At 45.5% G+C, this 26283-nt stretch overlaps 1 protein-coding gene, 1 long non-coding RNA gene, 2 other non-coding genes and 1 pseudogene across 5 annotated transcripts; 3 read left to right on the top strand and 2 right to left on the bottom strand.

Annotated features, from left to right (window-relative positions):
• The first annotated feature begins 1766 nt into the window (after positions 1-1766).
• BTN1A1 (butyrophilin subfamily 1 member A1) lies at positions 1767-18929 on the top strand. 2 transcript variants are annotated; one of them, XM_072814278.1, is made up of 8 exons: positions 1767-3658; positions 7639-7770; positions 7914-8261; positions 9965-10246; positions 12405-12554; positions 13070-13090; positions 13210-13236; positions 13696-18929. In XM_072814278.1, exons 2-8 carry the CDS (start codon positions 7704-7706, stop codon positions 14367-14369), a joined length of 1569 nt encoding a protein of 522 aa, XP_072670379.1. In that variant the 5' UTR covers positions 1767-3658; positions 7639-7703; the 3' UTR covers positions 14370-18929. The 2 variants fall into 2 exon arrangements, with proteins under 2 accessions (XP_072670379.1, XP_072670378.1); XM_072814277.1 differs by having other exon boundaries at positions 1767-7770.
• LOC140626471 (uncharacterized) lies at positions 11600-19980 on the bottom strand. Its single transcript, XR_012025644.1, has 3 exons — positions 19734-19980; positions 15649-15830; positions 11600-12651 (listed from the first exon to the last, which is right to left on the bottom strand). It is a non-coding gene; the product is annotated as an uncharacterized lncRNA (long non-coding RNA).
• On the top strand, positions 17108-18929 carry LOC140626054 (guanine nucleotide-binding protein G(I)/G(S)/G(O) subunit gamma-5 pseudogene; annotated as a pseudogene).
• A 61-nt stretch (positions 19981-20041) lies between the features above and the next one.
• Positions 20042-20124, top strand: TRNAL-CAG (transfer RNA leucine (anticodon CAG)). The gene has a single exon. It is a non-coding gene; the product is annotated as a tRNA-Leu (tRNA).
• A 2964-nt stretch (positions 20125-23088) lies between these two features.
• Positions 23089-23162, bottom strand: TRNAT-AGU (transfer RNA threonine (anticodon AGU)). The gene has a single exon. It is a non-coding gene; the product is annotated as a tRNA-Thr (tRNA).
• Between the last annotated feature and the right edge of the window lie 3121 nt (positions 23163-26283).

The following is a 26283-nucleotide window of genomic DNA, read 5'->3' as shown; positions in this document are numbered from 1 at the left end:
AGGATCACGCCCTGGGCCGAAGGCAGGTGCCAAACCGCCAAGCCACCCAGGGATCCCTATAGAAGGGATTTTTTTTTTTTAAAGATTTTATTTTATTTACTCATGAGACACCAAGAGAGGCAGAGACAGAGACACAGGCAGAGGGAGAAGCAGGCTCCATGCAGGGAGCCTGATGTGAGACTCCACCCCAGGTCTCCAGGATCACGCCCTGGGCTGAAGGTGGCGCTAAACCGCAGGCTGCCCTAGAAGGGATTTTAAAGGTTATAAAACCCCAAATACTTTTAGATCTGAGAAAGAATATGGCCTGTAATTGAGAAAGCAAAAAGCAGGTATGACAGTTGTGGTCAGCATCAGACAAGACCATTCTGTGATTGTAATGGAGTGAGACAAAATAGATAGGTCCCCTGTGTAATCATGTTACAGCACAGACAAAAATACAAGACCCACATGCAAACCACAAAAATGACTATACATCCCTGTCTCGGCTAACTGCTTCTTGACCAATTAAAATTTTAACCCACTTTGTTCTGCTTCCTAATAAAAATTGGAATATCTGATCATACAACAGTCGCCTGATTTCCAACAGCATTCATCCAGAGCAACCTTTCTTTCTTTGACCCTCTCTGAAAGCACCAACACAAACTGAAATCCTGTAAATTCCTCCCACACCCTCTCACTGAGACACCCCACCTCCCAGCCTCCCCACGGCATGTGGAGTCCATACTGCTGTAACAAGTACCATCAAATTCAGTTTATTTTGGCCACAGGTCAGCTTTGGCTGGTGGGCTCCAGCATGGCCATCAGGAAGTCAGAACCCCTGTCAGCCTCCCAGCCCTCATACCCATCCCTCCCAAACTTGGCTCTAGACTTCAAGTTAACTTCCCCAGATACAGCAACATCTCTTAGCATCTACGGCCAAAAGGAACTTCCTGCAGATTTCTAAGAACTTAAACTGAAACACATGCATTCCTGTTCATGATTTATTGACAGGTGTTTGATAATCAGGTATTCACAGAAGGGAACAGGGACTCCATTGTGTGATTCATAAGCACATTCCACTTCTCATATCTTAGCTCAAATCATTAAGATCGCTTTTGTTCGGTTTATTTTTCAAAGAAACTCCTAAAACAGGTTGGAAGAATTCTGGGTTTCTCTCACTTTTTTCTATAAACAAGGCTTTTCATCTCGTAAAAAACGTCTCTGTTACTGCAGAATGGAAAAACCACAATTGTATGCATATCAGTGGTTCTTCATTATTTCTGGGACTCTGAACTCCCACCAACCATGGATTCGAAGCCTCGGGATGCACAGAAGTGAAAAATACTGACAACATTGTAGTAATGAGGGCAGAGAGAAGAGAGAGTATAAACTGCCTCAACTTTGTCCTTAGGAGACAGACATACAGGCCTCTCTAAATATGATCGTAAGATTAGTGCATGCATTTCTTTCCCTGAGTAACTTGAAGGTACACTCATCTGTAACTGATAATTAAGAAAGAAGTTGTGGGGTGGGGGGTGCAGGCAGGCTGGGTGGGGGCCAGGGGCTGAGAGTGAAAGCCACTGAACAGGTTGGGAAAGGTCTTCTCCTGAGGATAACTGACAATTCTTAGCATGGTGTATCAATTCTTTGAAGAAAAAAAGAGATGCCTTCTGAATCTCTCACATTCACTGACTCTGTCTTTCCCCTTCTTTCTCTCCCTCCCCCTCCTCTCCCCTCCCCTCCCCCTCCTCTCCCCTCCCCTCCCCCTCCTCTCCCCTCCCCTCCCCCTCCTCTCCCCTCCCCTCCCCTTCTTCTTAACTTATCTGTGTCTCTCGTTCTGTCTCTCTCTGTGTCTGTCTCTCTCGGTAATCACCTGCGTACACTTTCTGTGATATTCACCCTAAAAGATCCTCAGCCAAAGAAGAGCTAAACTCTGTATTTTCATGTTTTTAGAGCCTCCTCGCAGAAGGTGAATGCATGTAGCTTTGGAGGGTTTACTTCCCAGGTAACAGGAAAAGAGGCTGCAGGGGAGAGATTCTGGAAAGAACTCAAAAGTGGTCCGCACCACCCGGACCCCATCACAGGATCTTCCTATTTACCCCTGTCCAGTCCAACCTCACTCTGTTGGCTCCCATGAGTTCCCTGTCTGCTCCCTTTGTGTTCCAGGAACTTTCCTTTTCAGGTTTCCAGGAACCTGACTCAGATGTCCCCACTCAACCAGACCTCAGTGTCTTGCTCCCAGGGCACACTTATCCTCCCTCCAACTCCAGGAGCCCCTCTTCTACACAGAAATCTATCCCTGTATTTTCTCCAGGCCTTTTCGTTTCCTTTCTAGCCACCCTTCCCAAATGCAAACCCTGGTACGGCCACACACCTGAATTTTTTTTTAAGATTTTATTTTTTATTTATCCATGAGAGACACAGAGAGGCAGAGACATAGGCAGAGGGAGAAGCAGCCTCCCCACAAGGAACCTGATGTGGGACTCAATCCCAGGATCCCAGGATCATGTCCTGAGCTGAAGGCAGATGCTCAACAACTGAGCCACCCAGGTGTCCCCACACCTGAATTTAACACAGGCTTGGTAAATAGGGGAATGAGGTTAGTGTTACAATGTGGATATATCATTAGATCACTTCTAATTATTATCTGCATGTCAACGGTGTGTGCCCCAAGAAAGAGCAGTTGACCATGAAGCTCCCTCGGAAACCACTGAATTCAGTACTATACCCGGTGCCCGTTGGCCCTCACCCTTTGTTGTAGCTTGATTTAGCAACAGAAATTAGCCCAAGACCCTGAGCCAGAGCCACCCCTCAGGGGCAGCTCCACAATTCATGTAAAGCTGCCAGCTGCCTCCTCACTTGTGACTTCTGAATAATGATCAGGGTAAACTCCTGTGGACCAGCAGCCCCAGTTAGGACCACTCTGATCCTGTCCAGATCTATCGAATCAGAATCTGTTATTTAGAAAACCCTCCAGTGAAACATAGGCTCAGGTAAGTTAAACATCGCTCTGGGAGGGACACTGGGGGCAGGGGGACACGTCCTAGCACTAATAAACCATCTGATGTATTTCACTGTGGAAACTATACCTAGAGGCTGTTGGAGGGGTGGGAAAAAACCTGTGATGGGAACACAGAAAGGTAAACAAACAAAAAAAAAAAGATGAACCATTTAATTCCTTCCCTCTTCCATCCCCGAAAAACCCAAGAAATTGTATAGGAAAAGAAATGAATCAGATGTGATACTTGGATCCATAAAATTATAGCTACAGAACCATAGCATTGGAAACATGGAACAAAAGGGATCTATTTCTAATGGTGATTAAAGAGCTGTATCCATCAGGGTTCTTTAGAGAAACAGAACCAACAGGATCTATACAGATGTATAGAAAAAGATGTGTTAGGAGGGCTGGTTTGTGGGATTATGGAGGCAGACGAGCCCCATGATCTGTGCCCTGCAGACTGGATGCCCAGGAAAAGTGATGGCCTACCAGTCCAAACTCCAAGGCCTGAGAACCAGGGGAGCCAATGTCTGAGGGATGGAGAAGATGGATGTCCCAGCTCAAGCAGAGAGCAGATTTGCCCTTCCTGTTTTTTCCATTCGGGCCCTGCATGGATTGGATGGTGCCCGTCCACCTTGTTGAGGGAAATCTACTTTAACCTGTCTACAGAATCAAATGGTAATCTCTTCCAGAAACATTCCCGCAGACACATTCAGAAATAATGTTTTACCAGCTATCTGGGCATTGCTTAGGCCCAGTCAATTGACAAAGGAAATTAACTGTCACAAGAACTAAATCATCATCGACTTAATTGCTAGGGCTTTGAAAAGTGAAATCTAAAAATGATTATGTCAAGAAAAAGCAACAGAAATAGGTTATAGTTTCAGGGCGCCTGGGTGGCTTAGTCAGTTGAGGGATGGACTCTTGGTTTTGGCTCAGGTCGTGATCTCATGGGTGGGGTGGGGAGGTCTGCTTGAAGATTCCCTCCCTCTGCCCTCCACCGCCCCCCCACACACACACACGTGTATGCTCGCACGCGCTCTCTCTCTCTCAAGTAAATAAATCTTAAAAAAAAAAAAAAAAAAGAAGGTAATATATTATAGTCTTGAGAAATACCTAGATAAATGCCAGATAATACAAGCAGGTGAAGAAGCTGTTTCTGGGGAATGAGATGTGGAAGTGAGATAGATGCTTTTCCTAAAAGCTCTTTAACTGTTTGGATTTTTAAAAATCTGTATGGATTACTTTAGCAAGATAAACTAATTTTTTTAACTAATTTTTTTTAAAGATCTTATTTATTTATTTGACAGAGAGAGAGAGAGAAGCAGGAGGAGCGGCAGGCAGAGGGAGAAGGAGAAGCAGGATCCATCAATGTGGGGCTGGATCCCAGGACCCTGGGATTAGGGCCTGAGCTGAAGGCAGACACTTCACCAACTGGACCCCCCAGGTGCCCCTAAAAAAACTAATTTTAAAAAGAGAAGGAGCAGCAGGCCTGACTGGCTCAGTGGGAAAAGCTGTGACTGGATCTTGGGGTTCTAGGTTCAAGCCCCGCACCTGGTGCAGAGATTACTTAAGTAAAGAAATGAATAAACTTAAAAACGCGGGCATGCGCGTGCGTGTGTGTGTGTGTGTGTGTGTGTGTGTGTGTGTGTGAGAGAGAGAGAGAGAGAGAGAGAGAGAGAAGCAGCAAGCAGTTGCCTCAACAAAGAGCAGATGAAGGTCCCGTAGGACAAGGATGAGCGTAATCCCTGGATTCAACTGATCTACAGCACTGGGAAATTAGAGCCATGCTGGAAAAGAGCAAGGGGAGGCAAGTCCTGACATTTTTGCTGTTAGATTTGCTCGTGTGGAGCCCATCACATTCCTCAACTCAAATGATTTTCATGTCTCTAAGGGAGAAGTTTGTGTTTCCAGTCTCCAGGGGCTGGGCAGTAGCAGGACCTTTCCCATAGCAGCCCCACACCATACAGGACTTCACACACAGCGTGAGCCTAGAGGGATAGGGGCTCGTAGACTTTTTCCCTGAGTGAGCCTGGATTCAGAGATCCTGCCTTTAAAGGCTGTTAGTTTATGGAGAGATAACTCAGAGGTCACCCAATTGACACTATGGCTGCCACGTAGCATGAGTTCTGGATACCATTGCTTTCTATTCCCCTGGCCTCTTCCTTGTCAGTCTAGCTCCCTTGAGACAAGTAAAAGCTTTTTTTTACCCCCGCCCCCCAATTTTTTTGACAATGTAGAGCAGAGGTCAGAAGTCTAGTCAGAGTGGGTTGAGGAAAAGAAACTGATTATAGGTGATATTTCCAAAAGCCAGGTTGAGAACAAGACAGAAGCACTTCAAACTAGGAAGGGCAAAGACCAGCTGGTTTGATTTGAGCTGCAAATTCTATTTTGGTTTATATGCTGATGAAAAGCCTGAGAATAGGAACTTCAAGAGTTTAGGTTAGGAGAGGAAGATAGACTTGCAAACAAAAGACAGAAGTAAATATATGAGCTTGTCAAAGCAAGACTCAGGTCAGGTGTGCACTAGCAGAGAAAGGGGCCAGGAAGTTGTCTGTCACAGAATAAACCCAACCATCATCCTGGAGACTTGGTTTCACTTGGAGGGGGCATAAGCTATCCAGAGTCATATATAAACAAACCTCATAAAGAATGAAGTACAATGCTGTAATTTACTTTAAATTTATGGATAAGACCCAAGATAATACCTGAGGTGTCTCTCACCTGAGTTGGGCAATGCTTGGGAGCTTCTTCCTAAAACCCCTCTAGTTATCGTGCTCAGATGGGACCACAGCAAGATACAAGTGAAGAAACGAGAAATTCTAGAAGAGTGGTTGCACATGCTTACTTTTGGAAGAGATTGACCTTAAATGAGCTTTTGTTTTAAAGATTTTATTTATTTATATATTTATTTGAGACAGAGAGTGAGAGCACAAATGGGGAGGAGGGTCAGAGGGAGGGAGAGGGAGAAGCAGGCTCCCCGCTGAGCAAGGGACCACCACCCCCCCCCCCCCCAGTGTGGATGTGAGGCTTGACCTGGGATCATGAACCAAGCTGAAAGCAGGTGCTTAACAAACTGAGCACCCAGGTGCCCCAGTGATTTCTACTTTTTAAAAATGTTTTTCCAGGGGTGGCTGGCTGGCTTAGTCAGTGGAGCAAGCAAATCTTGATCATAGAGTTGTCAGTTTGAGCTGCACAATGGGTGTAGAGATTACTTAAAAATAGTCTTAAAGGGACTCCTTGGGGGCTCAGTCAGTTCAGCATCAGACTCTTGATTTTGGCTCAGGTCCTGATCTAAGGGTTGTGAGATAGAGCCCTGCTGTGGGCTCCTGTTTAATATTCTTTCTCTCCCTCTCCCACCCCACCCCCCAGTTCATGCTCTCTTTCTCTCTCAATAATAATAATAATATCCTAAAAAATAAAAATGTTTTTCCATATTTAAAATATTTTTCATAACAATAAGAGGTTTAGTTCAAAATAGGGAGATGCAGGTTGAGTTGCTTGCAGGGAGGTCACTTTGAGGTCTTGCATCATACACATGCATTCCCAGCCTACCTTTAAATTTTCAACCCACATAAACAACAAACAGGATAACAACTTACCATCTTCTAAATCCCTACGGTTCTCTAAGCACTTTACTTGCTTCATCTCATTTAATCCAGTGCCTTTCCAAAGAAGGTATTATCAACAATATTCCTAATTTAGAGCTAAAAGGAGATTAGATTTGAAGAGGTGAATGAACAGGTTTAAGGCCTTACAGCTCATTTTAGTGTTCTCTTGATCCTCTCTTTTTCGTCCAATCACCTTTGATTGAGTCCAGCTTATCAGTGTATATTCTGGTCTTTGAGCTGAAGACCACAAATACACAGACTCACCATCTCTCTGGAAAACTACCCCTCCCCCCCCCAAAAGTAAAGTCATCTGGGACCTGGGGGCAGGCTTTCCTGAGAGCACTTCCCCCTTCCTTCTTCCGCTGTCTTTAACTTTTGCTCCTGGGGCCACAGCCAGCTCTGCCGATTGCTCGCTGGACCCCCTGGTGCATCTTCCTGCCAGAACAGAGATCAGTACGGTGACCGCTCCCGCTCGTCCAGAGAACCCGAGAGCCGCAGCCAGCAGCGCATTTGCTCTTCCTCTGGCTCCTTCTTCCCCATTTCTTTCCCAGTCCCTCTATCCCTCTACCCTCTACTCTTTGCTCTCTCGGTTCATTCTTGTGCCTTCTCCCCTCATCATTTCTCTGTTCTCTTCCATTTCAACCCCCGGTTTCTGTCTCAGCCTGCATTGCTCAAAGCGAATACCAAACTACTATATTTGGGGGGAAAAGAGGTTTTTGAAAAGCCGTGGTCCCAAGCGTTGTTCGTTGATAAGAAGCGCATTCATGGTTACTAGGCCTCACCATTCTCTTCTAAGATTCTCTTGGGGTTTTAGGGTCTCTTTCGCGGCGGGATGCGCGGCCGACCAAAGGGGCAGTGGGTGCGCGGGGGCCGTGGCTGCGGGACCAAGGGTCTGTAGTGGGAGGGGCGAGCGGAGGGCTTCAGGTGCAAAGGTCCGGGGCGTTCCAAGCTGGAAGGAGCCGCGGGGAGGGCGGGGAGGGCGCAGAGAAGGGTGTCGAAAGAAACGTCGCGATCTCCCGTGCATTCATTCGTTCGTTCATCACCCAGGCGGGAGTTCTGACGACCACGACCAGGTAGGCCACCAGTAGCCTCTGCCCCAGGAAGGCTTGGAGATGGCAGTTTCCCCAAAGTCGTGTCTACTCTTCCTCACTGTCTTCCAGCTGTCCAAGCCAGATTCGGGTAGGTGCCCCCTTCCCCCGCCCGGGCCTCCCTCTCGCGGCCCCAGCGACCTCCGCCGGGCACTCCCGCTGCCCACACCGACCTGGGTCTGTGCGGCCGCGGGGCTCCCGCGTCCACGCTGTCTGCCTGCCCGCTTTCCGCAGCCCGCTTTGACGTGATTGGACCCGCGGAGCCCGTCGTGGCGGCGGTGGGGGCAGACGTGGAGCTGCCCTGCCACCTGTCCCCGAACGTGAGCGCCGAGCGCATGGAGCTGCGCTGGTTCCGCGGGCAGGCGGCGGCCGCGGTGCTGGTGCGCAGGGACGGGCGCGAGCAGGAGGCCGAGCAGGGGGCCCAGTACCGCGGCCGGGCCTCGCTCGTGGACGCCGACATCGCGGCCGGGCGCGTGGCCGTGAGGCTACACCGGGTGAGGGCCTCGGACGACGGCGAGTACCGCTGCTCCTTCCGGCAGGACGCAAGCTACGAGGAGGCCAGCGTGCACCTGCAGGTGGCCGGTAAGTACGCCTGCTTTGACCCGGGCGCGGTGGGTTATCCTGTGGCCCTGGTGCTTTGGAAACCACCAGATGCAGTGCCCAGATGCCTTTTAGGATGGACAAGGGGGCAGGCCCAGAGTGGGAGGGGGCGGGAGGGGCGTTTGGGAGTGGGGTCAGAGCATTTCCCCGTATTATTAATCAAATAAATGTAAGATGTAATGGCTCTAGAACACTCTTTTCCATGGGCACACCGTAGTCTCCGTGATTCAGGCTCAGCCCTGAACATTTTGATCTACTTTTCACTACGTACTTTTCACCCGCTATGATGAGGCTGTGATGCACATCCTCTGAGGCTGCTTTATGGATTAGCACCCAATGACTGATTTCCTAAGATCCTAGAGCCTGGCTGCTCCTTAACATTCTTGATCCACCTAGACAAGTTTTTGGTTTTTGATTCCTTTTATTTTGCTTCAAGCCAAAATTCAGGGCGAAACAATAAAGGAAATGGTAAGCATTCAGGAGGAAAGCATGCACTGTCTCTGGTTTTCCCACTTACTAGTGAATGGCAGCAAACAAATCTCTTTCTGAGCCTTATTCCTTGCTGTAAAACTGTCAAAAGATTTTTCAAGAATGAAATAAAATTGGACAATACCTAAGAAACTGCATTATCAATGCTTGTAGAAGTATTGTATACTTGTGAATATTATTACTATGCCTCAGACTGCCCTATAATTTCCAGTATATGAATATATTACCTTTTATGTTTATACTAAAAGTTTAAAAAATACTTGGGTGTAATTTGGGTCCCTGCCTCAGAACAGGGACATAATGCATTATGCACAACTCACATTTCCTTCTTCGGGAAGTATCTTAAACATTGATTATAAAACCCTAGAGATCTGATAGCATAAAACTGCCGTTGTTACCTTTTATGAGTGATAGACATCTTTGAGAATCTGCTGTAGATGGCAGCCTTTTCATGAAAAGAATCCACATTTTCACACAAATTGGAACCTGGATTTAAACCAACAGTTGTGGACACATGTTTGAGGATTCTTCTCTGCAGCTTGTTTTTTTTTTTGTTTGTTTGTTTGTTTGTACTCTGTAGAAGTGTAAGAAAATAATCAGGCTGAAGACAGAAAGGAAAAACAGCTTTATGTTGATATATATTAGGACATAACTGTGTGTAGGGAAGATGAGGTTGAAACCCATTTAAGAAAATCCCTGAATCAGTAACACAGATGAAGGAAACTTAAATTGTCAGCTACAATCTCAATGCAAAGAACCTCCAACCTCCTTCTCTTCAAGGATACTCCTTCTCTGATCATCCTCAAATACCCACTCCTAGTTCTCCTATCCCCCCCACCCAAAGGCTTTCATAATACTTCTGACCAAAGCCCTCTCCCATCTCTGGAGCTCCCTTACTTGTGTCTATGCCCTTGGTCTTGCTCTTCCTGCCGATTAGAAAAGCTCCCTTTGTTGGCCCATCAAACTCCTGCCCACATCTCAAGCACTAAGTCCCGATATGGCATCCCTCTCCGATAAGGCAGGAAATTTCTTTTATTGATAGCACAGCTTTCTTGTGTAATGAAATAGGAGATGAAGATGGATCCTTCACTCCCAGTCCCTGCGTGCTTCTGTTTCTAAAACTGTGTAACCCTATGGTTATAAGACTCCCAGGAGAACATCCACTAAAGAAGTAAGGCCAGTTTCTCTCTCCATAGCTCTGGGCTCCGATCCTTATATCCGTATGGAAGTTCAAGAAAGTGGAGAGGTCCGGCTGGAGTGTACCTCAGTAGGATGGTACCCAGAACCCCAGATACAGTGGAGAACTTCCGAGGGAGAAAAGTTTTCATCCACATCAGAGTCTAGGAATCCTGATGAAGAAGGCCTGTTCAGTGTGGCTGCTTCAGTGGTCATCAGAGACCCCTCCATGAAGAATGTAACCTGCTATATCCAGAACCTCCTTCTTGGCCAGCAGAAGGAAGTAGACATTTCGATACCAGGTCAGTGAAATCAAGGCTGGGTTCCTATTTGATGCCATTTCAGGGCCATATTGCCTGGGACACCTGCCCACGCCATGCCCTCATGGTACAATTGTCTACTTTCCCCACCTAAGCATAAAGGACCACTGGCATAAAGGAACCTCCCTCAATTTCATTAAAAGAGAAAAGATTCTTTAAAAAAATATTTATTTATTCATGAGAGGTACATAGAAAGAGAGGCAGAGACATAGGCAGAGGGAGAAGCAGGCTTCCCCGGGGGGGGATCCTGATGCAGGACTCGAATCCAGGACCCCGGGATCACAAACCAAGCCAAAGGCAGACGCTCAATCACTGAGCCACACAGTGCCCCGGAAAAGAAAAGATTCTAAATGCATAAAATCAGGGGGCCCTGGGTGGCTCAGTCGGTTAAACATCTGCCTTCAGCTCAGGTCATGATCCCAGGGTCCTGGGATTAAGCCCCACCTTGGGCTCCCTGCTCAGCCAGGAGTCTGCTTCTCCCTCTGCCTCTCCCCACTGCTTGTTCTCTCTCTCTCTGTCCAATAAATAGAATATTTTTTAAAGATTTTATTTATTTATTCATGAGAGACAGAGAGAGAGAGAGAGAGAGAGGCAGAGACACAGGCAGAGGGAGAAGCAGGCTCCATGCAGGGAGCCCGACGTGAGACTCAATCCTGGGACTCTGGGATCACCCCCTGAGCTGAAGGCAGACACTGAACCGTTCAACCACTGAGCCACCCAGGTGTCCCAAAAAATAGAATCTTTAGGGGCTCCTGGGTGGCTTGGCGGTTTAGCGCCTGCCTTTGGATCCTGGAGTCCCAGGATCAAGTCCCACATTGGGCTCCCTGCATGGAGCCTGCTTCTCCCTCTGCCTGTGTCTCTGCCTCTCTCTGTGTCTCTCATGAATAAATAAATAAAATATTTAAAAAATAAATAAATTGAACCTTTAAAAAAAGAATTTTAAATCCTAAATCCATAAAATCTGCCTTGATCTCATAGAAAGTCCAGATTTTCCATTTTGGGATATAGATCTTAGATACAGAAACTTTGTCTCTGGGGGTGGGCCTCCTCTCCTGAAATAACAAGAAAACCCATTTCCACCCTTGCCCCTCTGTCTTTCTCATCCCATGCTAGAGCTCTGTCTAGGTTTCCAGGGTCCTCAGGAAAGCAGGTATTCTCATTATTCCCCCAAACTATCTCTGGCTTAGGCAGGAACATTTCCTTATTCTTTGGTCATTGAGTCCCATTCTGTGGCACACGGTCCCATTCTGTGACAATTCCCTTCCTGATTTACTTCCTCCACCCACTTGGCTCCCATCCTGTATTGACAGTTAAGAAAGAGTTTTCACAATAACCTGAATTGATCCATTATTTTCTTTATTTCCCAGGTCCTGTCCCAAAATGACTTTTTTTTTTCTTGCCCATATTCCAAACTTTCTTGAAAAACTGACACCAAAGTAGATCACTGTTGTATACCTTGCAAAATTAAACATAATTACATCATCTTGGTTATATTAACTGGAATTACTAAACCATTAAGGCTTTCTGAAATATAACAGAAATTCAAGAGGTTGTGTGGACCATACATGTTGTTTTCTTCTAAACAAATACACTTGTGTGAGTGGCCTTTTGTCCTGTTGGCTGTCACGGCACTGTTAAATAGCCTGCACAAGGAACCACCATCTGAGCATAGTTGAAAAACAGGGTAATCTTGTAGCAACCTTGACATCCATAAACTAGGAATTTGGGCTCTGAGCTAGCTATTTCTTTTTACGTTTTTTTCTTATCCCTTCCAAGGGCAGGTGTAGTAAATCCTTAGCCAAAGGCATGAAAACAAACAAACAAACAAAAAAACAAAGGCATTTTGATCCTTTCACAGGCAGCCAGTCCCAATCTCAAAGGTGACACCCCTAGTGAGCAGCACGCCATCAGGCCCGAAATGACTCCTGTTCATTTCATTCCTCTCTTTCTCTGCCCTCACCTACTTAAGATTGAAACTTTTCTGAAAAGCTTAAAGCAGCATTGGAAGGACTATTTTTTGCCAGAGGAGGAGTGGGAGAGGTCCAAATCATCCTCTCTTCCAACCCTTTGGAATCAGAAAACAGAGCTGGATTTATTCAGAGTTGTACAACAACTTGTCCTTCTTGGGATTTTGTTTCAGCTCCCTTCTTCCCAAGATTGACTCCCTGGATGGTGGCAGTGGCTGTCATCCTGATGGTTCTGGGACTTCTCACAATTGGGTCCATAGTTTGTACTTGGAGACTATACAAGGAAAGATCTAGACACAGAAAGGATGAATTCAGCTCTAAGGGTAAGTCGTGGGCTGCTTGTCAGGCGTGCTTCCAAATGGGGTTAGATCCAAATCCTTTCAGATGGCTGCCAATGGGAAGATATTTGATTCCAGAATTCTGAAAGTCAAGGGGGGGGGGGATTATAAGGCACCTGAATCCACCGATACCCAATATGAAGGTCTGGGGTGTAGAAGGAGTCAAAAACCAATGCTAACTGAGATATTAGACCTGATATTCGCTCACTATTGCCACTCCCCAGCCCCCAGACTCTCCTCTCACTTCTAACTCAGTTTCCCAGTAAAGATTGAAGATCTAATCCCAAACCAGTAGGAACTTCCTACTGGCACATTTCTTAGGAAAAAAACAAAAAACAAAAAAACACCACCATAATCCTTGTTCCTTATTATTGACAAAGTTTCTGTAATCAGGTAGTCATAAATTAACAATTTACTCCTTTATGTGTTCCTCACACCAGTTTTTTACCCTCTCTCATGCCTACTATAAAAGGTCATAAAGGTATTTGTTTGTTTTCCAGAGAAACTCCTGGAAGAGCTCAGTAAGTTCTCTCTTCTTGTCATTATTTCACCAACAAGATATTCTCTCTTGTTAGAAAACCTGTCACTGACTCTCTCTCTCTCTCTCTCTCTCTCTCTCTCTCTCTCTCTCTCATTGCAGAATGGAAAAAGGCTACACTGCACAGAGGTCAGTGGCTCTGAACTTCTCAGGAGCTCTGAGGCTCAATCCCCCGGGGATTCAAAGTCCTATCATACTTGGAAATAAAAAACACTAACCCATTTTCCTGGTAAGGATAGATAGGGGAAAGATGATGGCAAATGGCCTCCACATTTTCCTTGAAGCACATAGAGGGCCCTTGGGAGATGATGAGAAGACAAGCCCCTCTGACAGGGACCATTGGGCATTGGCGGACAGTCGGCTCACACTTCACCCCAAGACTTTTGATGGAAGAGGAAAATAGAGACAGCTGCACAGGCCAAACAGTTCTCCTCCTAAGAGGACCTGCTAACATCTAGAACAGTGCTTATTTACTTACTTACTTCTTACTTACTTACTTACTTACTTACTTATTTATTGGAAAAGAAAGAATAGGTCATGTAACCCCTAATGGTCACTGATGCTCAGACTTGCGCTCTCTGTCTCTAGTTGATGTGACTCTGGATCCAGACACCGCCCACCCCCACCTCTCTTTGTCTGAGGATTCAAAGTCTGTCCGACTGGAAGATTCACGTCAAGAACTGCCTGAGAAACCAGAGAGATTTGACTCCTGGCCTTGTGTGTTAGGTTGTGAGACCTTCACGTCAGGGCGACATTTCTGGGAGGTAGAGGTGGGAGACAGGGCTGACTGGGCAGTCGGCGTATGTAGGGAGAATGTGGTGAAGAAAGGGTTTGACCCCATGACTCCTGAGAATGGGTTCTGGGCTGTGGAGTTGTATGGGAATGGGTACTGGGCCCTCACCCCACGGCGGACCCCTCTCCCATTGGTAGGACCCCCCCGTCGGGTGGGGATTTTCCTGGACTATGAATCAGGAGACATCTCCTTCTACAATATGACTGATGGGTCCCCTATTTATGCTTTCTCCAATGCCTCCTTCTCTGGTCCCCTCCAGCCTTTCTTCTGCCTGTGGTCCTGTGGTAAAAAGCCCCTGACCATCTGCCCAATCACTGATGGGCCTGAGAGAGTCACAGTGGTTGCTGATGCCAAGGACTTCACTAAGGAGATCCCGCTGTCCCCCATGGGGCAGGACTCTGCCTCTGGGGATACAGACACCCTCCATTCTAAGCTAATCCCCACCCAGCCCAGCCAAAGGGCACTTTAAGGAATATCCCAGCCAGACTGCTTTCCTTTGCCCTAAGGCCTTCCCTCCATGCCTCTGAAGCACCACCTGCCAGCTTCTCCATTTCTTCATGTTGGGTAGGGATCAGTTGGTCTTGGGGAGGTTGTGCTGCTGCTGCTGCTGCTGCTGCTGCTGGAGAGTGTGGGGTGTGGGACCTTCCTCATCTGTTTCTGTACTGATGCTCAGGGGGCAGGGAGGTGACTCTGAAGCTCCTTCCAGTGTTCTCCTATCCCCAGAGGCCAAATCCTAAAGGGAGGGATAGCTCGGCAATAAGATGGGGGTTGGGTTGGCATGGGGTTATGACAGAAACATCTGGGTGTCCAGAATAGGGATGTGTAGAGGAACATGCTTTAGGCAAGCAGGAAACCCAAAAGGTTCTGGGAAGAGAAGATCCAAGGTTGAAATCCCATAAAGTAACTTGTGAGGGGGGGGACATCCCAAAGGAGGACAGTGAGGGGAACCCAGGCCAAGGATGAACACCTGGCCCACTTCTAGAGTTTCTGGGCTTGTATCTCCAGTTCCCTAAGACACACCCTCCAGAGTGGAGACCACTGGCACTACTTCTGTGGGATCTGAGCAGTTGGCCTGGGGGCCTAGAGAAGGGATGAAATGAGCAGGGCTGGGGGCCAGACTGAACATTTGATCCAGGAGAAAACTTCAGACAAAAGCCAGGCTGCAAGCATTGCCATACCCCAGATCCTGCTTTCCTCTCTGCTGTCTCCTGTTTGCCTCTCACCCAGGGGTCATTCCAGTCTCACTTTGTGGACTCCACACACATTTTCAGCTCTCTCCTTCCTTTTGATTTAGAATCTGTCCATCTCAGAGGCTTTACAGGAATCCACCTGAGTGACTGCACCCCTTTATCAGCCAGGGTCAGCCTCAGGGCCCCTCGGCCCTCATCCCAACATCTGGTTTAAACCCCTCAGACTCGGAACCTGCGTGGCTCAGTTGGTTTGGTGTTGGCCTTTGGCTCAGTTCCTGGTTCTGGGGTCCTGGGATCGAGTCCCACATGGGGCCCCCTGGTCGGTGGGAGCCTGCTTGCCCCTCCCCCCTGCTCGTGCTCTCTATCTCAGTCAATTAAATAAACACATAAATCTTAAAAAAAAAAAAAAAGACCCCAAATGTACCTTCAATTTGCTCCCCTGCAGTCCATGGCCACCCCAGGCCAGCATTCAGTCTCCCCACCCACCATCCCTGTGCACTGTCCCCTGGGTCCCCAGATGCCTTGTCCCTGTGCTCAGCACAGCTAGGCTGACCATACCTGTTCATGTCTGCATTTTCCTGTAGACATGTAGCTTATCATGCCAATGGACTGCTTACACCTTCCATTTCCATTGTGTTTTTCCAGTTTCCAGAAGAGAGGTCACCCATGGTTTTAGCCTAATAAGTCTGTTGATTGCTGAAAGTGGCATCTGCACATTTTCTTTACCTCAATGAGTAGAACTGAAACAAAAACAGGAAAGAAACTGCATGTGTAAAGAAAGAAAGAAAGAAAAAGAAAGAAAGAAAGAAAGAAAGAAAAGAAAGAAAGAAACTGCATGCGAATGCAGCTGACTGGACAGAGCAGCGTGCGTTTCTGTTTCCAAGACTCCTCTGCAGGCCTGATGGCAGTGGGCTGGCAGGGGCAGGCAGGCACTAGGGGCTGCTGTCCCCTTAGCCTCTAGCTGCTTACAGAAAGGCCGGAGTACCCGTGGCTGCTGACTTGTAGCCTCTGTTTGGGAGGTGACTCCATGTCTACTACTAAAAAGGTAATTGACTCCTGTTATAGGTGAGTGAGGCCACCTCTTCAGATGTTAACAGTACTCCTCCAGGAGGAGGAAAGATTTGGGAAATTTTTAATGGTAATGCCTTGTAATTGGAAAACCAGAAACACTTGGGTGATCTTTAGAAACCACTCTTCCAGAGGGGAAGCCCTATGGTTTCCTATTTCAAGACCCTTGTCGTTCAGTAAGATGCCCACTTTCCCCTGTGTGGTCCCAAGCAAGGATCGAAAAGGGTCTCCTTCACAGAAGGCCTGACCTTAATGCAATTCAAGCATCTCCACAGCCCAAAGGGGCAGACTGTGAGTCTCCAAAGGTCCACCAAATGGTGGGAGACCATATCACCTGATATGTGTGTCGCCTGCCAAGAAATCATCAAAATCAGATCTATTACAGATCCAACAACAAGAAAGCCAGCTTCCGAATTATGTTCACACTGGACATATTATTTCCATCATTGTACCACATGACATATCTCATGAGTAAGCTAAGAACCAATTTTTCTTCATTTTCAGTCTACTAACTACCCTCATAGAGGACTGTGACAAAGTAAAGCCCAACATTGTCTCTTAGGGGGCGATTCTGAACACCAGACAGGCCTATTATCATCACATTCACTGTGTATCGTGACATACGACATTGTCAACAACTCTCTATTACTCATCTTTGTTACTATCAGCCTGGAGACCCCAACCCCTTTATGAATACACATAAAGGCTTGTATATCAGGAGACCCACACAGGTGTTATTTGGGGATTTCAGAGATAAACTGAAGCCAGGAGACATAAAGATATCTAATTAAAGCATATAGTCTGTGTCCAAGCTAGGATCTGAAAGCGAGTGTCCTTGTTCTCTCTCTGTTTAGGACATATTCCACAGAACAAACCACGATTGAGTAGCAAGACTAGAGACTTAGAGAGATTACCAAGGTGGGATCCATTGATTGGGTGAGTCTTAGGCATGAAGAAGGTCAGGAGAAGAAAAAAAGCAATGAAATGTGCCACCTTTTATTCGGACCAAGAGCAGGGACCTGGAGAACCAGATAGAAAGGGCCCCTTCATCATTTCATGGATCCTCAACACCCAGTGTCTTCCTTTCCATTGGAACCCCTACCTCAAACACTTCTCACCACATTGTCCACCTCATGCCATGCCCCACACCCCAATACCCTTGGGAGAAGAACATTATTTATCACGGTTTTAAGTATTCATTTGTGTTCAAATTATACTTCTAGAAAGTCAAAGAAAAACAAAGTCCAAAGTTCTTTAAAAATATTTGGGAACCTTAGGCAGTTGCTCTGCTGGCTTAATGTATAACGTGTATCCTGAGATGTTTATGTGAAATCTCACTCATAATAGACAGGGCTGTCACAAGAACCCCTCTCTGAGAATAGAAAGACATCATAGGTTTTAATCAGTTCTGTGACTCCTCTCCCCTTCCTCCTAATCCTTGACCTCCCCATGATCCATGATTTCCCTGACCACTCAAGGAAAATGGTCACCAGGTACAGTACTGAGCTGACAGTAGATTCTTAGGAAACATTTGTGTCCTTCCTTTAAACTCACCCACTCCACCCCCAGCTCTCACCTCTTTGCCTGAGACACCTCTAAGGAAGAACTTATCTGATGAACCTCCAGGCTCTCTCCAACTGGCACCAGCTACCAGTGCCTAGAGGAAACAATCAGTCTTGGTAGTCCTGGCTTTATTTCTGAATTTTCTAAAAGAGATGACATCGGGTATTGCTAGACCTCTATAACCCAAAAAGTTTATCTGTATCCTTGAGAGATTATATTTGTCTTCACAAAACGCTTACATACAGCCTCCTCCTGTACAACCACTCCAATAATCGGATTTTAATATTCTCTACAGATTATTTCCATCTTTTCTCCTGGACAGGTGGGCTCTGGCATTTCAGGTACCAGGGGACACCTTCCTTTGGTTATAGTCATCCCTGGCTATCTCCAATGATTCATATCCAGACATCCCAGTGCACGTGGGTTCACATATACGGAGCCTATGAACATCCATCATAAATTGTGCTTTGGACTCTGGCACTCTAGGATTCACAAATATTTTGGGCCAGAGGCCTGTACCACAGAGGTCTGAACATTCTTTTGAATGTGGCTCCTCCACTTTACCCTTAAAAGAAAGATTCAGCCTTTTTCTAAAGCTCCTAAAATAATGACTCAAAAGTGGGTTCACAGGAGAATCACCTAGGGGTGGAGGGGAATTCTTAACAAATACAATTCCCAGGTGGAACTCTCAGGTCTGAGGTGGGGAGGATGTTGGCAATAGCTACATGCTTTCACATGTCACCTCCTGCTACCGGCAGAGCAGTGGATCTGTTAAGAATTACAGGTTGCGCCCCTCAGACCCACTGCGCGACGGATCCACCCGCGGAAGAGCCTGCCCAGCACCTGCGAAACCTCTGGTTCCTCCAGCGTCACCGCGATGAAGAAAGTGGTTCAGCAGCTCCGGCTGGAAGCGGGGCTCAACCGCGTGAAAGTCTCCCAGGCAGCTGCAGATTTGAAACAATTCTGTCTGCAGAATGTCCAACACGACCCCCTGCAAACTGGTGTATCTTCAAGTACGAATCCCTTCAGACCCCAGAAAGTCTGTTCCTTTTTGTAGTAAAACGAATCTTTTGATGGTTTTCTAAACCACTTTACATGAACCAGTGAATATTCAAAGGAGAACTAAATTTGAAGCCTGTACAAAAGCTTATCCCAATAACACGTGCCATACTATATAAACTTCTACCTTTGTCAGTCCTTAACATCTACCTCTCTGAATTTTCATAAATTTCTATTTCACAAGAAATAGAATTTACTCACCCCCGTAAATTTATATACACTGGCAGCAGCATATAATAAAATACTTAAGTGTAAAAGTTAAAAAAAAAAAAAAGAAAGAAAGAATTACAGGTTGCTAGGCTTTAAGCAGGTGACTCTCACACTTGGGCCTGCCTTGGAATTGCATGGAGCAGTTATTAGACACAGATTACTGGACTTTGTCCCCAAAATGTCTGATTCAGTAGGTCTGAATTTGCCTCTAACTGGTTCCCCAGAGAGGAGGATTTGATGCATCATTTATGAGATGAAGCACTGTATTTCCTTAACTGAATTTAGATGAAACTGTAAAGCACCTAGGAAAGCAGTTTCTCAGATGGACAGAGACAAAATGTCTTGTCTGAAATACTGCGGGCAGTTAATACACTAGTCCTAGCTTTGTTTGAAACTCGCAGTCAGGTTCCCGGACTTGCAGTGAATGCTTTTCTGACCACAGGATCCTGATTGTAACACTTGGCGAGAAAAGGTCATATATGATGTTAGGTATGTTTAGAAAGGTGGCTGCATGGTATCAAGGGCCCCCTGTGCCAGGTTTACTAGATACAGAAACTACTCCCCCCAACCCCCCCCCCTTTTTTTTTTCAAACTACCTCTTGCAGTAAAATATCCATAGAGTAACACCGTAAGTCCTCAGTGCATAGAGCAAAATGAACTCAGAACCCGGAGCCAGACCAGCCGGCCTCCTAACCTGGCTCCCAGAGTGAGCACCTGCGGGCTGGGCTTCAGCCCGCACTCACCTGCCGCGGCCTAAGACCTGGGAGAACGCGGTGGCCTTCTGCAGGACTCCCCGAGAGTGGAGGGAGGGTGCCCTTCTTCTCCCGCATCCCGCCCCGCCCTCCACGGGGCCTGGAATCCAGGTCGCAGAGCAGGTGCTCCTCGGCCGCCCCGGGAACCCGGCCGCGTGCGGCGGTTCCCAGGCGGGCGCGCCGGCGGCTTACCCCGGCGCACTTTAACTCTTTCTCCGGGGAAGTCCCTTATCTTGAATAAATTAATAGTGTTTCCGGAGGCCCAGAAATATATTCAGAGCCAGGGAAACTTCCAGTGAGTCAGGATGGCCGAGCGGTCTAAGGCGCTGCGTTCAGGTCGCAGTCTCCCCTGGAGGCGTGGGTTCGAATCCCACTCCTGACAAGTCGTTTTTAGCAATTGAATGTATCCTGCCTCCTTTTCCTATATTCTCCATCGTGTGGAATGATCAATATTTCAAAATTTCTTATCAACGCTCTAAAATTAAGCACTCTATCTAGAAGACATAAGCTCTAGTAGTTTTACCTTCATCTCCTATCTTTCTCACATTCAAGGAATGAAAGGCATGTCAACTCCTAAATCACAAACACTGATGATGTTCCCCAGGACCCCTCTTTTGTTCTGTTTACTTATAGATTTCTTTCTAATATTCACCTTCAAGCTTATTTCTCATCCCTCACCCCCGTAAGAAATTACTGGAGAGAGGTCATCTTTTCCTTTCTAAATGTTTTTTTGTAGAACATTTCTTTTTGGTTTCAGTGCTTCCCTCTTTAATTTACATAAATGACGCTGCCTCCTATATCATTCTATTTTTACCATATTCCGTCCTACCATGGCTTTCAGGTTTATTTATGCTGCTGTATGTACATCTAGGCCTGGAAAAAAAAGACCAATTTCTTTCAATTGTCACAAGTGTGTGTTTGCCTACTCACCCAGGGATGACTCCCAGTTTGGGTCCCATGCCTCCCCACCACAGAAAAGGTGCTCTCAATGAACATCCTCCCATCTATTCCATTATGAAGCTTTCCCTGTCACAAGAGCATGAGAGTCTGACGGTTTGCAAACTTTGAGCTTCAGAAAAGGATTCAGGACCCAGGGAATGTGATTTAGAAACACAGAAATTCATGTGTAGTGACATCTTCAGAAATATTCCCCAAATTCAAGGTTCCTGATGTCCAGCCTGCTTATCTTAAGCATCAATAGCTAATTACAAATATTAGCATACGGTGTTTCTGTTTTGAACTCAAAACTTGGACAGTGAATATTATTATTCTTACACAATTTATTGCAAAGCCCCAAATAATAAAAAATCTCAGGTAACTGGAATTTTCTCCCCACTGTTCCTTTTTAAAAAAGAAATCTAATCAAATACTCACTTAGAAAGACAGCAAATGGGGCAAATCTGTTTTGTGATCATTGACATTCAGAATCATTCTGCCCTCTCCCAAACTCCTTAAAATTCACAGGAACATTCATACATATAGTGAAAGAAAAATGAATTGGTATTTCTTAGAAAGATGGTCATCAATAAGGTTAGTAAAGAACAACCAAAGTAGGTTTCTCCTTATTGTCCAGGTGGCCATATATTCAGTCCATTTCTGCCCGTTTTGAGTCCCCACTTGGGTCTCAGCAGCACATGACAAAGGAGGGAACAGCAAATAGGTGCAAAGAGGAGAAGCATTCGGAGATACTTGGGGGGCCAACAGGTTGACTTAATGCTATTCTGGTTACATGAGCTCACCCCTGACTCTGCCACTTATGAACTCTATGACTTTCCAGGCAAGTGACTTTGTATCCCTCTGCCTTGGTGCCCTCCTCTTTAAAATATGGGAAATAATTGAACAATCCTTTGTAAGTGTGCTGTGAGAATCGCATAACTTAGTATGTATTAAGTACTTGGCAAATAATAAATGCCTGGTAAATAACCAACACCGGATAAACGATATTTTTTTGTTCCAATAGAGCACCTGCTGTTTGCTGGGGCCTATGTTGAACTCTGAAGATCCAGAGATATAGCCCTTGCCCCAAGAAGTAGACAGGGTGGCAACAAAGATAAAAAGCAAGTAGATGAGTATTGCTATCCGGGGTGAAATGGGAATTCCAGCTCCACCTCCTCACAGAAATTTCAGCAGTCCAGCTGTAGACTCTACTTACTCACAACTGGTAAATTCCAAATGCCACCCTTTCTGCTTTGGTAACACATGGTCTTTTTGAAAAACACAAACATAAACACAAACAAAACCAAAAAGCAAAAACAAAACAAAACAAATGAACATGAAGCACTTGATAACTGTCAATTATCAGGTCATGTCCATCTGTGATCTTCATGAGGCCACAAATGATGAGGATGCCCAAAGGCCTTTGGTCATCTCCAGACACGGAAGAGTTTCAGGTGCAGACATACCTCCCTGCCCTCATTGCTTCCACTTACCTGCACTGGGCATCCCCTTTCACACCTCTGGTCACACAGTTTCCCTTTTGCCCTGAGCACTTTTTCCACTCCTTCTCCTCAATCCACTCTCATGTCTGCAAGAAGTCTCCTACATTTCCTTCATGCTCAGTCTGGATGTCACTTCTTTCATGAAGTCTTCCCCCACTTCCTTCTATCTCCGCCAGTCTGGGTTAAATAGCAAACCATGTCCCACAGTGTCCCCACTCCCAGTATTATTCCATGCTACCATCCTGGAACTGCCATTAAATTGTTTGCCACACCGTCCCCTAGTCTTTTTAGAACAGAATTCAGGACCCATGTGTGATTAGTATGGTGCTTGCCTTATAGTTGGCTCTGGACAAATAGTCACCGCTTGAATAAACAAGCATTTGATTAAGTCATTTCCACCGGTACGTATAAATCACTTTCATGATTGAAAATATGGAGAGTTAGAAAGGCTTTTAAGCTTTTGGGAGAGATGGTTAGATTCATCACCTGGAACATTCTATACATTTTAGTAGCCAGTACTATTACCTCATGCAATCAATTGAGGGCCTCTTGGCTGGAAGCATCCCAGTAAAGGTGTTCCTGGACCCTATGGAGCAGGGGGGTGAAGATTAAGTCAAATTCAGTAACGGGATTAAGTAGTGGTTTAGTATTGACTTCTATACGGTGACTCAGCTGTCCTCTGCATTTGATAGAATTCTGTACTCTAGGCCTGGAAAAAGACAAGGTAGAAATTCTTTCTCCCTAAAGAAATGTAAGTTCATCTTTACATTTCCTCTATGCAAACAGAGAGGCCACCCTCAGACCCATATAAAACAGTAGAGTTAAATTCCAAACTCTGCAGAGTAATCTATCCCAAATATTACACTTTGATCACTCATCCTCTTTATTGAGGGTGGGAAAATCACAAAAGGCCCCGCTGGGATTCGAACCCAGGATCTCCTGTTTACTAGACAGGCGCTTTAACCAGCTAAGCCACGGAGCCAACACGCTCACCGGCTCCTAAATCGACTGTGAAAGGGAATGATCTTTGCTTTTGTTGTGTGCATCTCTGGATTTTCTCACTATAGAGGCTCAGGAGCAGCACAAATGCTTCACCCCCACGACGACCCCAGACCCTAACGACGAGTCAATCCCGCTTCACCACCACGAAGACCTAAGAAACCGCGCGGCTACAGGAAAACTTGAGTCCCTTCCCGCGGGAGCCCGAGGCGTCCTGTCCCAGAAACTGCGAGCAGGGCAGTTCTCCTGCCTCCGCGGGGAGTGGGAGTGGGACCTGAGGCCCAAGGGAGGGAACACACCACACTGACACCAGAATACTCCCAGCACCCCGAACTGGTCCCCGAAGGGAGCGAGCTCTCAGTCCTATGTTTCAGTCTTTAATTAAAAATTCAGTCATTCCTTAACCCCATTTCTTTCCAGAAAATTAGCTTCCACCTGCCTGCTTCTTGCTTATAATGTTAGCTAGTGGAATTCCAGAGTCACACCTTAAAAATACAAGACTTCATAATTAGACCTAGTCTTAGAGAGAAAGGAGAGAGCAGTCCCTTCTCCTCTGCAACTACAGAGGGAGAGAAGCTTTCTTGTCCCAAAACTTGTGCAAAGGATCTGTTTGGTAAGATGTCAAATTGAGACATTCATAAGAATTTCTAGATTGTCATGAGGTCTCATGTGAGTATTTGTAAGTGTTCCCAATTTATTCTATTCTCTGTAAAATAAATCTGTCCTTGGGAATAAAATTTGAACAGTAAGCACCAGTGAAACTCCCAATTGTTGCCGTAAACTGCGAAAGTAACTTCCCCTATGAGATGATGATTGGTTGTGTTGCTTGAAATCTATTGTCATGGTGATAATGTTGAAATCAATATTTTAGTTTTTCTAAACTCTATCAATATTTGAAGGAGTTCTCTGTCACATTATAAGAGGCCTTTACCTCCACCTACATACATGATGGGAGGTGGGGGAGTGAGGTGTAAAAGCCCAAGACTCTACTAGATTTCTCATTTCAGTAAAACATAGAAAGTCTATACAATTAGTTTGAGACTCTAAGGAATAATCACCTATTTTCCTTAATATGATAAGAGTAGCCATTATATTATTAGTGCACTTGGAGCTAATATAGTTATAAGCAGCACAGTCACACCTCATATGGCTTTGATCAAACTGTGGCAGTCAGAAAGACAGCAGAGCCAATAGTATTTTGTTTGGCTTTTCCCTTTGGTTACCAGCTGTCTACATTTGCACTGAAATTCTGGGAAGGCAGTTGTTTAACAAGCTAGAGGGAAAAAATTGAGACTTAGAGCAATTGTTTCCAGAAATCTGGGTGTGAATTCTCTCTTCTACTCAATTCCAAGTGTGACCAGCAAAGACCATGGAAGGCCTCTTACATTAGCTCTGTCCCACAAATCTGAAATTGGAGAAGGTGGGGATCTCTGTGTCGCAGCCTGCTGACATTAATGTAAACAAGCATGGGAGGGGCAGACAGTGCCATTTTCCATATGTTTGAGAAGGAAACCAGAAGAACAAGTATACTGGGACACAGAAAAGGAGAGGAGTCTACCACCGTGACAGTTAGCTTGGTGTATTAACTCAACTAGGCTATGCTATCCAGTTATTCAACTGAACAGTAATCTACATGTTACTGTGAAGATATTTTGTAAATATGGTTAAATCTACAATTACTTGACCCTAAGTATCCACAGTAATATGGATAAGCTAGCCAGTTGAACCAATTATTATTTCTAACCCATTAATATTTCCAACCAGTTGAAAGGCTTTAAAAGCAAAATGGAGGTTTTCCTGAGGAAGAAGAAATTTGGTTTCAAGACTGTAGTCTCAGCTTCTGCCTGAGATTTTATTAAAGTACAGGCCTGCCCTGCAGATTTCATACATGCCAGTCCTAGAAACATTCATTCATTCATTCATTCACTCATTTATATTCTTCTACTGGTTCTATTTTTTCTGGACTCTGTTTCTCTGACTGATACAACCACTAAAGAAAAGACTGGAAACTAGAAACTGGAACTCTCAGAAAAGAAGGCGCAGTATAAAGATCTCCAAAAACAAAGTGAAAGCCTGCCCCAGCTCATGTCCATTTGTGAACATGGCTAAGAAATTTGAAGCAGCAGGAGAAGCTTTCAAAACCTGCAAAACAAAGACAGGTCTTTGTTGGTGAGCGGATGAGCAGAGCAAATGTGGACAGGGCCTCCAGCTATCTGAGTGGAAGCCCGTTTTAGAGGTGCAGGATGGGACCCGTGGCTCCAGGGACACCGTGGGATCTGGCCTGCCTATCCTGAGTATGTGATGAGGATAAAACAGAACCAAGAAGTACCCCAGTTTGCTTTATTTCTGAAAACGCAGGCAAATTGTTCATGTTTCCAAACTTCTCTTTAGAAGTCTTTTGCTTCCTTTAGGGACCGGATAGTCTGTGAACTTGGATGGGAAAATACATTTTTATTTTGACTAACTTGCTACTGAAATTTTGGGGTTTCTTCCATTATGAATGCAGGCAACAAATCACACTTGTATTTCAGTCCTTTTTACTTTATCGCTTTTGGAAATCACGAATATTTCATATAAAAGAACAGTTGTTACAAATTTCTTTAAATACCATTTATGCTCACAAGTGCTTTGAAATCACAGTACTTATTAGACCTCCTGCTGTATATTGTCATTCAGTGCATTAATAAAGGAGCACAAATATTACCATATATTCCATTTTAATACTTTGACAACATCTTTCAATATAATTGATTTCCCTTTGAAATCTTACGTTATTTTTTTCTTTATATTTAAAATTATTATTCTGTGAAGCAATCAATAACCACCAAAGTGCCCTAGGGGTACAAGGACAAAACCCCCGTCAGAAGTCCCCTGTTCTACCATGGGCGTGTGTGTGTGTGTGTGTGTGTGTATGTGTGGAATTCCCAACGAGGTGTACTTTGACTTATGCAGAAAAGAGTAGCAAGATGCATATTCTTCTTAAGGGCTGCTGCAATCTTACGAGCTGAAAGCAAGTATTTTCTAAACTCAGCGCCTATGTTCTCCACGTCAGGCAGTTTTACTCTCTCTGTCAACAGCCCTCAACTTTACAACGCTCAACCCAG

Source organism: Canis lupus, chromosome 37 (genome assembly GCF_048164855.1).
Source record: "Canis lupus baileyi chromosome 37, mCanLup2.hap1, whole genome shotgun sequence".
NCBI classification, from domain to species: domain Eukaryota; kingdom Metazoa; phylum Chordata; class Mammalia; order Carnivora; family Canidae; genus Canis; species Canis lupus.
This window is presented reverse-complemented; position numbering and strand designations above follow the sequence as displayed.